Genomic DNA, 13,252 nt, shown 5'->3' on the forward strand with positions numbered 1-13,252 from the left:
AGGACAAAACCAGCACCCATGTAATACTGCTCTTACTGCTCGTGTGATATCATATGATATAAAACATACAGGGGCATTTTTTGCACCAATATCTTGAATTTTAGGACATAACTGCATTTATGGAGTTGTTGCCCTGCATCATATTTGTATGGAAGCCCATTTCTGCCACAGTTGATAGAAAAATATGATTTCTTTAAGTCATAATAATGAGAAAGTTTGGTAACGCTTTAGATTACAATCCGCAAAGAAGTACTTAAGTATACTGAATTTACGTTGTACGTTTCTGTAATTATAGTGTACCTATAAAGAATGTACGTGTAGGTATAAGGGAACAATGTGTTACGTTTGGGTAATAAGGGGGTAACAACCGTATAAGCAACCTGCAAAGAACTGCGTAAGTAATATTAAGTTACAGGGTAACTTTTTTGTAATTATAGCTGTCACGAATCTGGTCTGTACTTCCATTCACTCACCACCAGAGGTCACTCACTCACTCACCATCATCCATCACACAGATCACACAGCTGTCACATATTACAATTGCACTGATTGCACACACAGCTCTCACTAATCACACACTCTATTTCTACCCTGGACTTTCCTTCCGTCACTGCCGAGTATTGTATGCATTATCGCTGCCCTACAGAGCCCCGTTAGTTTTCCTAGTCTTGCCTTGCCTTTGTTGGATTGTGTTTTCCCCTGCCTGGATTATCGCTGACGTTTTGGACTACCTCTAATGTCTCGCCCCTTTGGATACTGTTCGCCGATCATCGACCCACGCTTGTCTTAGTTTACTCTTTGTCTCGCCCATGTTATACCTGTTTGCCATTGTTTGACCCTGCCTGTTATGACCACGTCTCTGCTCAATAAAAGTCTGCAGAAGGATCCGCACGTCTCATGTCTCATCAGCCCCATAACAATAGCGTTCCTCCGTGTAGGTATAGGGGAATAATATGCGACGTTTGGGGAATAAAGGGGTAACAACCTGTAAAATTACAAATCATTTATACTGTAAATATTTTGAAACTAAGGGGTACCTGTTCTAATATTACGTGGTATGTATGGGCTAAACAACAATCTTATGTTTGGCAGTGATTTAGAAAGACGATATACTTTTTATAATTTTATATTGGTATTTTATTATAGGCCTATGTATTTTTAAACCATTCTATTATTAAAAGATACATGATGGAGATTACTGAACAACAAAACTGGACATCTAGTGAAATGAGTTAGAGTTTCTGCTATGATTTATAATTCATGAGTCTACTTACCTTATGAAAGCTTATTCGTCGATCTCAACAACTTAACACCAGCAACTTCACAATACCACTATCACCAAATAACTTTGCATAATACAAAGCAGCTTAAAACAAGCTATTCGCTGAAAAACTACATGATATAACATTTGTATTTCTGATGTTTTTATAGCAAAAATGAAAAAAGTAAAGGGTTTAATTTGCCTATCAAACAATTAAATTAAAACTAGTGTAATATTTTTCTCTGTAATTACTGTGCAAATATACACTTGTTCTGTGTTTGTCCAACTTGTTCCTCCCTTGTTCCATGTAGTTAGTGTAGATACAACATTTGCGGGCTGTAATTTAAAGCGGTGCTTGTTCCCCCCTTATTCCATGTAGTTACAGGGTAAGTGGCTACAACAAATTGCTCTGAAACAATTGTTTATACAGCAGGTTAAATATATATATTATATATCAGGTAATATATCAATAAACATGGTGGGCTGTTTTATTTAATTCAAATATTGTTTGAAATTTACTATAGGCCTACTGCTGGGTTAAATGAACTCAAAATGGGTTTTTAAATTAAAATCACTCACAATATGACAACACTAACAACACAGGCAGATAAAAGATAAACATTTATAATACCAGTTCAGAAAAAAGCAAAGCAACTCCATACTTATACAGCTCATACAGTTAAACCAAATTCTTTTGAAAAGCTTGTTTAAGAACAAATTTAAGATTTTTTTCAAGTTGTTCATGTTTTTCACCCACTGACGAAGTTAAACTATTATGGCCAAACCATCACGCCAAACACACAGTAATAAACACTGAAAGTCGAGATTAAATTGTGTATTATAACGATCTGACAGGATTTTACAGTCTTTGATTTTACCGTTTTGATCCACATCCTCAAGCACCACTTTGGCTAGTTCGCAATTCTTGGTTTCACCGCTCATCAGTCGCCGCTCAATGCTGTGAGAACATACTCGGACAAAACCCTCCAGTTTTAAAAGAACAAATTCCAGTCAGTTCCAAAAATCTTCTCTTCGCTTCAATTAGGTTTCTTCGACACACATTCCTGTCATGAGCACCGCAAACACTGACTCGATCGTCTCAAGCGCCATTCCAGCTATTTCCAATTCACGCTCACTACATTCACTGGTCCAGTTTTAAAGGAACACACTCCAGACGGTTTCAAAGTTGTCCCTCGTCTGCGCTTCGATTAGTTTTCTCCTATTTTCCACACGTTTACATCTTCAGCACTGCACACGTCGCACACAGAACCGTTCACGTTTGAACTCACGAGACTTGCTGCATGCTCTCTTTCACGTCCTCCAGATTCCTAACCCAGGACCTTCGGGTTACTTATTACTGATGTCAACCCAAATTGGGTCAAATCGAGTCAGCTTCCTAACCTAACAGTCTCAACCGAGCGTTTGGATTGAAACAATAACCCAGCGTGTTTTATATGTGTAGGCTATAACACATATACACATACATAGACATATAACACACATACTTTCACTTTCACTATAAAAAAAGAACACAGTGTATGTTTTTGTTAAATCTTTTGCAAATATAAAATTGCTGTTAGGTCATACATACCACGTAATATTAGAATAGGTACCCCTTAGTTTCAAAATACTTACAGTAGAAATAATTTGTAAATATACTGTAGCTGCAAGCAACGATTACCAGGGTTCAAGCACTTAAAGGCCTTCATGGCATCTGTTCTGTCAGGGGTCTCCGCCAACGTGAAATGTATAACTGACACCAGAACACATCCATGATGGAGAATATGATGACACACACAGAGTAATGAAAAGGTTGAACTATATTACTTAAGACACACTCTTTTTCTTAATAGACGCTAAGCATGCTCACCCACACAGACACAGATTATGTTGTAGATAGAGGTATTTGAAATAACTTACAGGTAATAAAATGCTTACTGGAACTGTCCTGTTTATAATATTTTTCAGGTTTAAATTTAATCATAATGTGGCATAATTGTCAAAACTGATATGTCTGTTTAAATGAAGTGGTAAACTTTGACTAAATGTAATAATGATTTTAAACTATTTGAATGTCAGTACCTAATAAAACCTGAGAAAAGAACTATGCAAGGGATAGAATGAGCCAATGAGTGATCCTTTGTTGTCATCTAGTGGTTGTATTTGCACTTTCAGGGAATACAGCATAGACATGCACTGTTTTTAACCTTCATAACTATTACAGTGTCAGTTTCTGTCCAATCTCCATAAAATTTTGCATGATTGTTTAGAATCTTATAATGCATGAGTTAACATAGTTTTGTGATGTTTGGAGTTTTCTTTTAAGATTTATAGGCACTTAGGTACACTATAGAACAGGGGTCACCACACTCGGCCCTCCAGGAACAAGTTTGGTGACCCCTGCTATATAAGGACCACATTTTTATATGACCATGTTATAACTGTCCAAATGCCATTCTTCAACATTTTTTTTTTTTGATAACTGTTGATCTAGAGAGTCCAGAGAATTGTACTGCAGTGGTTTTATTGATTTTGAGTTAAAAACCTAGTTTTTTAAAAATAATATTAAATGTTTAAAGAACAGTTGGATTGACCGCAGTGGTCCTAGAGGCAAAGTTGTTCAGAATGAGATCTATCATATGATATGAAGATCTAGTGTTTGTGTGAATATATGAACATGTTCTACAATTTGAGGTAATTTTCTATAGAAATAGTGTTTATGAGCCCTTTTTAACTGATATAGTGCCACCTATGGTCCGATCTCCATAAAACTTTGCATGCTTATCACGAGTCCTCTGACACGTTTTCACCAAGTTTTGTAAAGTTTTGAGTTTTCGTTTAGGTTTTATAGGCTTTTGGGTTTATTTGACCACGCCCCTTTTTAAATGACACCGTTATAGCCAACTAAAGGACAAAATTCAACATTTTTTTGATAATTATTGATCTAGAGAGTCCAGAGAATTGTGCTACAGTGGTTTGATCAAGATTGATAAAAAAACCTAGGACTAGTTCGCAAAAGTAGGTTTTTAATATAATTGTGAATATTTCATGAACGATTTGACTGACAACAATGGTTCTTGAGGCAAAGTTGCGCAAAATGAGGATATCTATCAAACAATATTCATATTCTGTGGATGTGTGAAATACCACGCAATTACTGAGGCATAAAACTCGTTAGCGTCGTCAACTAGCATCAAAATTCTTACAGACCTATAGGGCCATGAGTCAAACATGTCCACCAAGTTTCGTTCTGATCAGCCTCTGTTAACCTTGTCCAATAGGTGCTCAAACTTCATTGGCCGATGGAGGCCATGTTTTTTGAGATATGCGAATGTCCTCATAGACCCTTGTGTTACATTGGACAAAGACACTGCATACCAATTTTCAAATCGATTGGACTAATGGTTGCGTAGTTATAGCCATTTTTTTTTTTTTTTTTCTGTCTTACAGCGCCACCAAGTTTTTTTTTATTTGACCAAAGATTGAGCTCAGACACAAGTGTACCAAGTTTGGTGAAGATATCTCATTCCGTTCAGGAGTTATAGCCATTTTAGTAAAAATGGCCTCGCCCCTTTGCGACCGTGAGTCAAAAGTTCAACTTTTTTTTTTTGATAATTAATGATATTCACTGTCCAGAGAACATTTCTGTACTGGTTTAGTTCCGATCGAGTGGAAAACCTAGGACTAGTTAACAAAAGTAGGTTTTTAACATAATTGTGAATATTTTATGAAAGATTTGACTGACAACAATGGTTCTTGTGGAAAGTTGCGCAAAATGAGATCTATCAAATGGTCTGCATATTCTGTGGATGTGTGAAACACCACGAGATTACTGAGGCATAAAACTTGTTAGCGCCAACTAGTGGCCGATTGCTTTAAAAATTTTAGGGCCATGAGTCGAACGTGTCCACCAAGTTTCTTTCCGATCAGCTTCTGTTAACCTTGTCTAATAGTAGGGTTGTGTCCCGTTCACATTTTAACTGGTACGATACTGGTACCCAACGGTACCTTTTTTTCGGTACTTTACTCTGTGTAATAACAAAAACATTTATTTCAGTGAAAAATAAGTCTAAAACTCTCAATTTCAACATTTTGAACAATAGAGCCCTACAATTTATTTATTTTTTTTTCTTCCAGAAATTCTTGTTTTATTTTTTTTTTGATAATCAAATGAAGGCATGAGACTTTTATTTATTTTTAATCAAATGAAAATGAAACCCTTTTATTTTTTGGCAAATAAACAGAGGTTTATTGAACAGAGGTTGTGTGAATATTCCTTTAAAAAAGTTTTAATTAAAATGTTATTTTTTCTACAATTAAGTGGTTAATGTGGTTGTAATTATTTTTATCATTTAATTGTTTTATTTAAATTTGACAGTAAATGGAATATATAAAGATGCACAATTATACTGTCCAAAAGTAATACAAGAGTAATATATTTCTGTTACATGTTAAACCACACTTTTATTTTGACAGGTTGCCGTGAAGTTTCTGTGTGTATACAGTATGATATGATGCTAGTTTTCTCAAATGAAATGGTAAAATTCTCATGAAGTGACTCTCACAGGCTGTAAGTTCATGTGTTCATGTCATCACGTAGTGAGATGCAGAGGCCGAAAATCACTGCGAGTTCACATGTGCTTCAGTATTTGTGTAGTAAACAAAACCAGGTCTCCGCCATTCATACATACTGAGGCTAACGGAACATGCAGGATTCAAATTTAAACCGTCTTTTTTGCATTTTAATATCCACATACACCAGTTCATATCGCGATTCGAATTACATGACAGACCTTCTTTTATTCATCCAAAAATTTATGAATTCCGTGGCATTCCGTGCTATAGAGTAAATTCCGTTTTTAAGAATGGACTCTGCCATCCTGTCTGCGTTTTCGCGGAAACCATACGACCCTAGAAATGCAAGCACACTTCAGAACATTTCGGTTTGCCCTGTGTGTTGTGTTTTAAAGAGTTGCAGGGGTGACATCATGTCACAGTCTCTCTCTCTCTCTCTCTCGTATGTGCCCAAATGCTTTCTCAAGTACCGAATGATTTAATGTGAATCGGTAATCGGTAGTACCGACGCAATTCGGTCGGTACCCTTAAAAGTACCGAGTTCGGTACCCAGCCCTATCTAATAGGTGCTCAAATTTCATTGGCCAATGGCAGTCATGTTTTTTGAGATACGCAAATGTCCTCATAGTCCCTTGTGGCACACTGGACAAAGACACTGCATGCCAATTTTCAAGTTGATTGGACTAACGGTTGCGTAGTTATAGCCATTTTTAGTTTTTTTCCCGTCTTATAGCAACACTAAGTGGCAAAGCTGTGCAATTTTTTTTTTATTTGACCAAAGATTGAGCTCATACAAATGTGTACCGAGTTTGGTGAAAATATCTCATTCGTTCAAGAGTTATAACTAAATTTAGCAATTGGCTAAAATTAACATGAAAACTCGAAACTTCAACTGTTTTTTTTTTTTTTGATAACTTTTGATATTCAGCCTCCACAGAATATTTCTGCACTGGTTTGGTTCCAATCAGGCAAAAAACCTAGGACTAGTTTGCAAAAGTAGGTTTTAGATATAACTAAATTTTGCGGAAAAACCATATGTCATAGAGCAATTTTGTCGTCTCTTTAGTCTTTTGTTCGTGCTGACCCAAGGATTACAACGATGTAAAGTTTTTGAGTCTATGACAAACAGTGTACGAGCTAGGGCCAAAATTGTCTGAAAATTTCGTTTTTTGGCGCTGTAGTGCCCCTTTTTGGCCGATTGGAGTAGCGGTCAAGACTTCTACGATCTGACCAAGTTTCAGCTCTCTAGGCCTTACGGTTTGGGCTGCAAGATCAGTTTTAGGGAAGAAGAATAAAAATTTTAACAATTACAATAGGATTTCAGCACTACGTGCTTGAACCCCTAATTTTACAGGTTATTACCCCTTTATTCCCAAAACTTTGCATATTATTCTCCTATACCTACACGGCGGTACTGAATAGGTACACTATAATTACAAAAAAGTTACGCATGCCCAACGCAAGAGTGACGGCACGCTAGCGATATCTGTTGGCCAAAGCCATGCAGGAACGCAAACATTGCTTTGTTCTGTAATCTAAAATGTATCTGCCATTAAATAACGATTTCAGATAAATTATCTGCATGTAGTCTTGTTAATTTGTAGCACATACCAAGTTACTATGCCAGATAGTTCATGGCTTCAAACATTCCAGACTAATATTTCAGTTAAGAAACCCATTTTTATGAAGAAATGAAAGCCATTTCACATATAAACTAAATTAATATATGTTTATTTCGATAATTTATTAGTTTTATTAGCTGTCCCTTTCATGCATCACATGCATACAATGTTCAGTAAGCCATCTCATTTCAAAAGCACAAAGTGTTGTTGTTTGTTACCACGGCTTGGTCTTCAGCGTCCAGCTTCTTGCAGGACAAACGCTTAACGTGAAAAATGCTTAACGTGGCTTGAAGTACAAAGACAGATTGAACCAAATTCAGTACACAACTTAATGATCATGAATACTGTATACAGGCATTCAGGTGGACTCAAAATATGAATGCAACAACGTAAAATAGCAACACTTATGCATTTTCTATAACGTGTTATTATTTTTTTTTGCATGCAAATTTGGGTGTTGCGTCTGGGCTCTTATGCTTGCCTGTATGTATGATTAATGATATTGTATCCTGAATTTGTCATTGTACTTTATGCCACATTAAGCATTTTCACTTTCACGTGTCCTGCAAGACGCTGAAGACCAAACGGTTGCCATGGTAACGAACAGCTATGCAGTGCATTGTGCTAGCAAAATGAGATTGGACTACTGTATAAACTGGGCCTATGCATGTGATGCATGAAAGTGACAGCTAATAAAACTAACAAATCATCGAAATGAACATCTATTAATCAAGTTTATGTGTAATGACTTTCATTTCTTCATAAAATGCGTGTGACGTTTGTTAGAATATATTCCTCTATATCTGTTTGAAGCCATGAACTATCATTGTCTGGCAGAGTAACTTGTTGGTAAGTGCTACAAATTAACTAAAGACTATACAGATAATTTATCTGAAATCGTTATTTAATGACAGATAAGATTACAAAACAAATATTTGCTGTGTTCCTGCATTGCTTTGTCCAACAGTCGCTATTGTGCCGTCACTTTGCGTTGCATGGATTAAGTCATTATCTCGAGAAATTTTCTCAATATTTCGAGAAGGTTTCTCATTATTTCGAGAAAATAAGTCATTATTTTGTTTCGAGAATGTTACGGCTACGTTCACACAGTCAGTTTTTGGGATTGACAACAGCATTTTCTTTACAGGTGTGAGTCTCGAAATGTCCCGTTCACACAGCAGCTTACAGTTGTGTTTGGGATACTGTCTATATGAACGTGCAACGGGAGTCAAGCCCGTATTCCTCACCAACCAGTGACCACAGTAAAATCAAAGATGGCGCCGGCCATAAAACTGGTAGTCTTATCACTTTCTGACAGGACAAGAGTCCAATTGAGCCGCGAGTTCATCCGTCAAATCTTCATTAACTAATGGCAGCTTTTAAATTTGGGTTGAGAGCGGAGCATTTGAATCGCACGGAACTGACGGAAGCGGCTCCGGAGGAAAATTGACGGGATCTAAAAATTTCAGATGACACGCAGCTCATTTCTCCGTCACTGTAAGTTACCAATAACACATGAAAACACGAAACACATGGTAGATGCACGTTTGTGCGGCAGAACGGCTCTCTCGTATTGTATGACGTGACGGACAACTAGTCCAGTCCTGTTCCGTTCACACAGCGCGTGTGTTCCGAGAATGCGGTTGTGAGTCCTGAAAATTTACAGGCATGAGTTCGGTTACAGAATGCGGTTGTCACACCCGTAAATAACCGAACTGTGAGTGAACGTAACCGTATTAAGGACTCAAATACAGGACTGACAACCGTATTCTGCTGCTGTGTGAATGTGGCCGTTAAGTCATTATTATGAGAAAGTTTCTCATTATTTCGAGAAAGTTTTTCGTTATTACATGATGTTAAGTCATTATGAGAAAATGTATCATTATTTCGAGAAAGTTTCTCATTATGTATGAGATTTCCCCCTGAATATTACAATATATTAACTCATAATTATGAAAAAGTTCTCAATATAATGAGAAACTAACACATAATTATGAGAAAGTATCTCATTATTATGACTTACAGAATTATATTTTTTGTCAAAGTGGCGGGAACGGGCTTCCATAAATATATAACCTCTCCATAACAAAAATGAAAACGTTAACACATGCATCAGATGTACAACATCTGGGGGAAGTCGTGGCCTATAGAGTCGGACTCGTAATCCAAAGGTTGCGAGTTCGAGTCTCGGGCCGGCAGGAATTGTAGGTGGGGGGAGTGAATGTCCTGCGCTCTCTCCACCCTCAATACCACGACTGAGGTGCCCTTGAGCAAGGCACCGAACCCCCAACTGCTCCCCGGGCGCCGCAGCATGAATGGCTGCCCACTGCTCCGGGTGTGTGTTCACAGTGTGTGTGTGTTCACTGCTGTGTGTGTGCACGTTGGATGGGTTAAATGCAGAGCACAAATTCCGAGTATGGGTCACCATACTTGGCCGTATGTCACTTCACTTTCACTTTCACAATCACATTTAATCCGTTTTAACCCTCTGGGGTCAACAAAAGCGCCGGCGCGTTTTGTTGCATTTTTTTAATAACCCTATAAAAAATTGGATTTTTATAACCCTAACTCAGACCACAGAGGGTTAAAAATGAAAACACCATAAAAGTAATTCATATGATTCACTCATTCACTACGGTATATTCCAAGTCTTTTAAATTTAAAATACTCAACAAAATTTTTTAAAAAAAAGTTCAATAGCCAATTGCACAAGAGAGTGACATTATGGATTGTGCTTACACAGGATGCATTTTTGTGTTTAAAATTGCAAGACACATGACAGTGAAATAAAATACCACTGCAAGGTCTAGATATGTGTTTTTAAAGTTGAACTTCAGCACTGCATTTAGCATGCTATATCATTAGTAAAATGCTGCTAAAGACATGAGACCTGAGAGCAACTCTCAAAATGTCTGTCTAGCTATGGAAAACAGTGCAGTGGAAAGCAAAAACACTTTATGTGTGAATGGCCACTTGGTGATGCAGGGAAAAAATTGCTAGATTGAGGTTTTCTCCTGAGAGTGTGTTGCCAGATATGGCTTCTCTTCAATTAGAGCCTTAGCTCACACAATTCTGTACACTGCATGGACTGTGAAAGGTCTTTTTTGTGGGATTACAGTTCTTTTTTCTTAGTGGAAGCCTTAGGGCATCAGTTTATGAGAATCCCTCAGTGGCAGCTGGTTTCTCCAAGTGCCAGCAGAGCTGAGTGTTACTGATATAGTGATGTAGAATTAGTCACCTCTGCCCATTCCACTACAGGTTCCACACAAGCAGCGCATCTGGATTTCTATCTGTCTGATCTGAGACTGATCCATTGTCATGACTGCATGTGGCAGACAGCAGGTAGACATAAAAGCAAGGACACAACTGAAAAAAATAAATAACACTGAAAACAACAGTGGTGGTGTAAAACAGAAAGCTAGAATACAAGAAAGAATGTGACGGATATAGTCGAAGACTCAGAGGTCAAACGCTGCAGAGATAAAATGGTTGTCTTCTCAATTCATCCTTTCTGGTTCATGTATTCTTCATCTCTCTATTATTACAATTTTGCTTTAAGCCAAATAGCTTGAATTTTTGTTTGTTTTGTTTGTTTTTTGTCATGTTTTCAAATGGATTCAAAAAGAATTCTGTCTGGGTTAGAAGCTGTGAGAGAAATAAAAGTATTGAACATCAAGGGAAAAAAGTAAAGGGCCTCAACAGTGAGCCCTGAGGAACTCCTGTAGTATGAACAGCAAAAGATGCTTGAGAGACAGTAAGTAAATAAATGAATAAATAATTGGCAGGAGTATATGGAGTCAGCATAGTTGGAAGTGCCTGTTACTTTGAAGGAACAGGTGTTAGAACTTAAATAGGAATCCAGTAACTTAATGAAAGCTGCTTACAAGGTGAAACGTGGGCTCTTGACAAGATGATGAGAGTTCCTCTTAGATGAAAATGAATAAGCTTTTTGGAAAGCAATGAATCTTGTTGATTGTAAGTTGTGGTAATGCAGTTTTTTTTTAGACCTTTGTAGACCAGGGGTGTCTTGTCAGTGGTAGGGATGTGCGGGTCTAGTCGACTAGTCGACTAAACGGTACAGCTCCCGCTAGTCGACACTGGAATCAATAGTCGATTACATGAGAGAAAAAAATTACCATAATTTTAACGTTACATTTAAAACATTTTAAGAACAAGCTAAAATAAAACTTTTGAAAAATAATAAATATCAAAATATTTAAATATATAAATATTTTTAAAAGCGTATCTACATTTTTACCTCAGACCTCGCATGCCTTTTCTTCATGTCAGTTGCAGCAAGCTCAAAATGACCACGCAAGGTGTGGGATTATTTTGAATTAGAAGGAAACGGAAAAGTTTTGTGTAAACTGTGTAATGTCAAATTGGCTTACAATAACTCTACTGGAGCGATGCGTAATCATATTCAATACAGGCAAGTATGCATTAGCTTGGATGTTAGCCAAAGCTAGCAAATGTCAGTCATGTCATATACTACAACCCGCCTCTACGGTCCGCGATCCCATCCGCGCCGTCTATTCCTCTAAGACCCACTTCGGTGGTGGTGCAGGATTTCCAGGCTCTTTTCGAAACTGTCTGCTTGCTTGTGGTTATCTCTCTGCGTGCCTGTAACTTCAGTTCCTGCCGAGCGCGTTTTTTTCAAGTGCAGAATCGCCTCTAGTCCCGTCTTTCGCCAGACCACGTTAACATGTTAAAGTCACTGAACAAATGCACATGGTCTGAGTAAGTAAAACGAGCATTGTTTTGTTTTTAGACAATATAGCCAACATGAAGTACATTTTTAAAAGCCGTTTTAATGCTATTCCTTGATAAACTTTCCTATTGTTTTTGACTTGTTTTAACATGTTGGCTAACGTTATATGAAAATGAAGAATTTTGTCAGTCTATTGATTGATTTTCCATTTCTGAATTGCTCCAGCTGATCTGAATAAATAAGCTATGCACTGAGTTTATGTTGAGTGTATGCTCTTCCTTATTTTCTGTTTAACGACCGCCTAAAATTAAATGATGATAACGTGAGGCAAGCATACGGCATAATCCTGACCTATTTTTACCAGATTTCATTGAGGGATTTGACAGTGTGATGCAAAGATTAAGTATTTAAAGTGTAGACTGTTATACCTGCACAGTTTTTTTTCTCTTTTGCCATTTTTTGGGGGTTTCTAACTTTTAGACTAGTCGGATACAAAACTTCCGTTTAAACGACAGTCAAATTAGTCATAGCGCACATCCCTAGTCAGTGGCTCACTTTGTGCTTAAGATGTGCTCAAAATGTTGTTGTATAGTAGGTAGTAGTAGAATTGGTTACAAAAATGTGACAGCCTTGCAGTATAAAAATATCTATAACAGTTAATGTCGTAACGAGTGATGTTATACCAGTCCAGCTTAGACTTTTCATCTTTTTGTATTACCCTATTGTATTTGTGTGTTCCAGACAGACAAGTGACTGTTTAAGATGAGTCATTTGACTCATTCAATCAATTGTTCAAAAATGCTGATTCATTCAGGAACAAAACAGTTATGATGAATGAGTCATTAAACTATGTACTCACATTACTCATTTTAATGTCTATTTTTTGTATTGAACCGCAGTATTACACAAAAATGCTGTCACTTTGTTATTGCAGTAACTTCAAACACAGTCCAAGCCACTGTTCAGAATATGAATTTATTTATTTTTGTCTTGATTTGCATTTGGCATGATGCTTCTTTTTTTATAATACTTTAATTTTAATAGAATATTATGATTTGTTAACAAGCGCTAATGTTGCCACAT

The 13,252-nt window shown here is 37.1% G+C and overlaps 1 protein-coding gene across 2 annotated transcripts in view; it reads left to right on the forward strand.

The window, feature by feature from the left end:
• The window catches only part of plrdgb (PITP-less RdgB-like protein), a 242,799-nt gene that overhangs the window by 25,144 nt on the left and 204,403 nt on the right, over positions 1 to 13,252 (forward strand). The window contains exon 1 of one of the 2 annotated variants that reach the window (XM_058757937.1): positions 8,586 to 8,955. The exons of the other annotated variant lie outside the window; for it this stretch is intronic. Coding sequence (XP_058613920.1) covers positions 8,928 to 8,955 — 28 coding nt within the window. The 5' untranslated portion in view covers positions 8,586 to 8,927. Of the gene's footprint in view, positions 1 to 8,585; positions 8,956 to 13,252 lie in introns of those variants that run through there. 2 annotated transcript variants of the gene reach the window in all.

The sequence above is a fragment of the Onychostoma macrolepis genome, chromosome 21, assembly GCF_012432095.1.
Source record: "Onychostoma macrolepis isolate SWU-2019 chromosome 21, ASM1243209v1, whole genome shotgun sequence".
NCBI classification, from domain to species: Eukaryota; Metazoa; Chordata; class Actinopteri; order Cypriniformes; family Cyprinidae; genus Onychostoma; species Onychostoma macrolepis.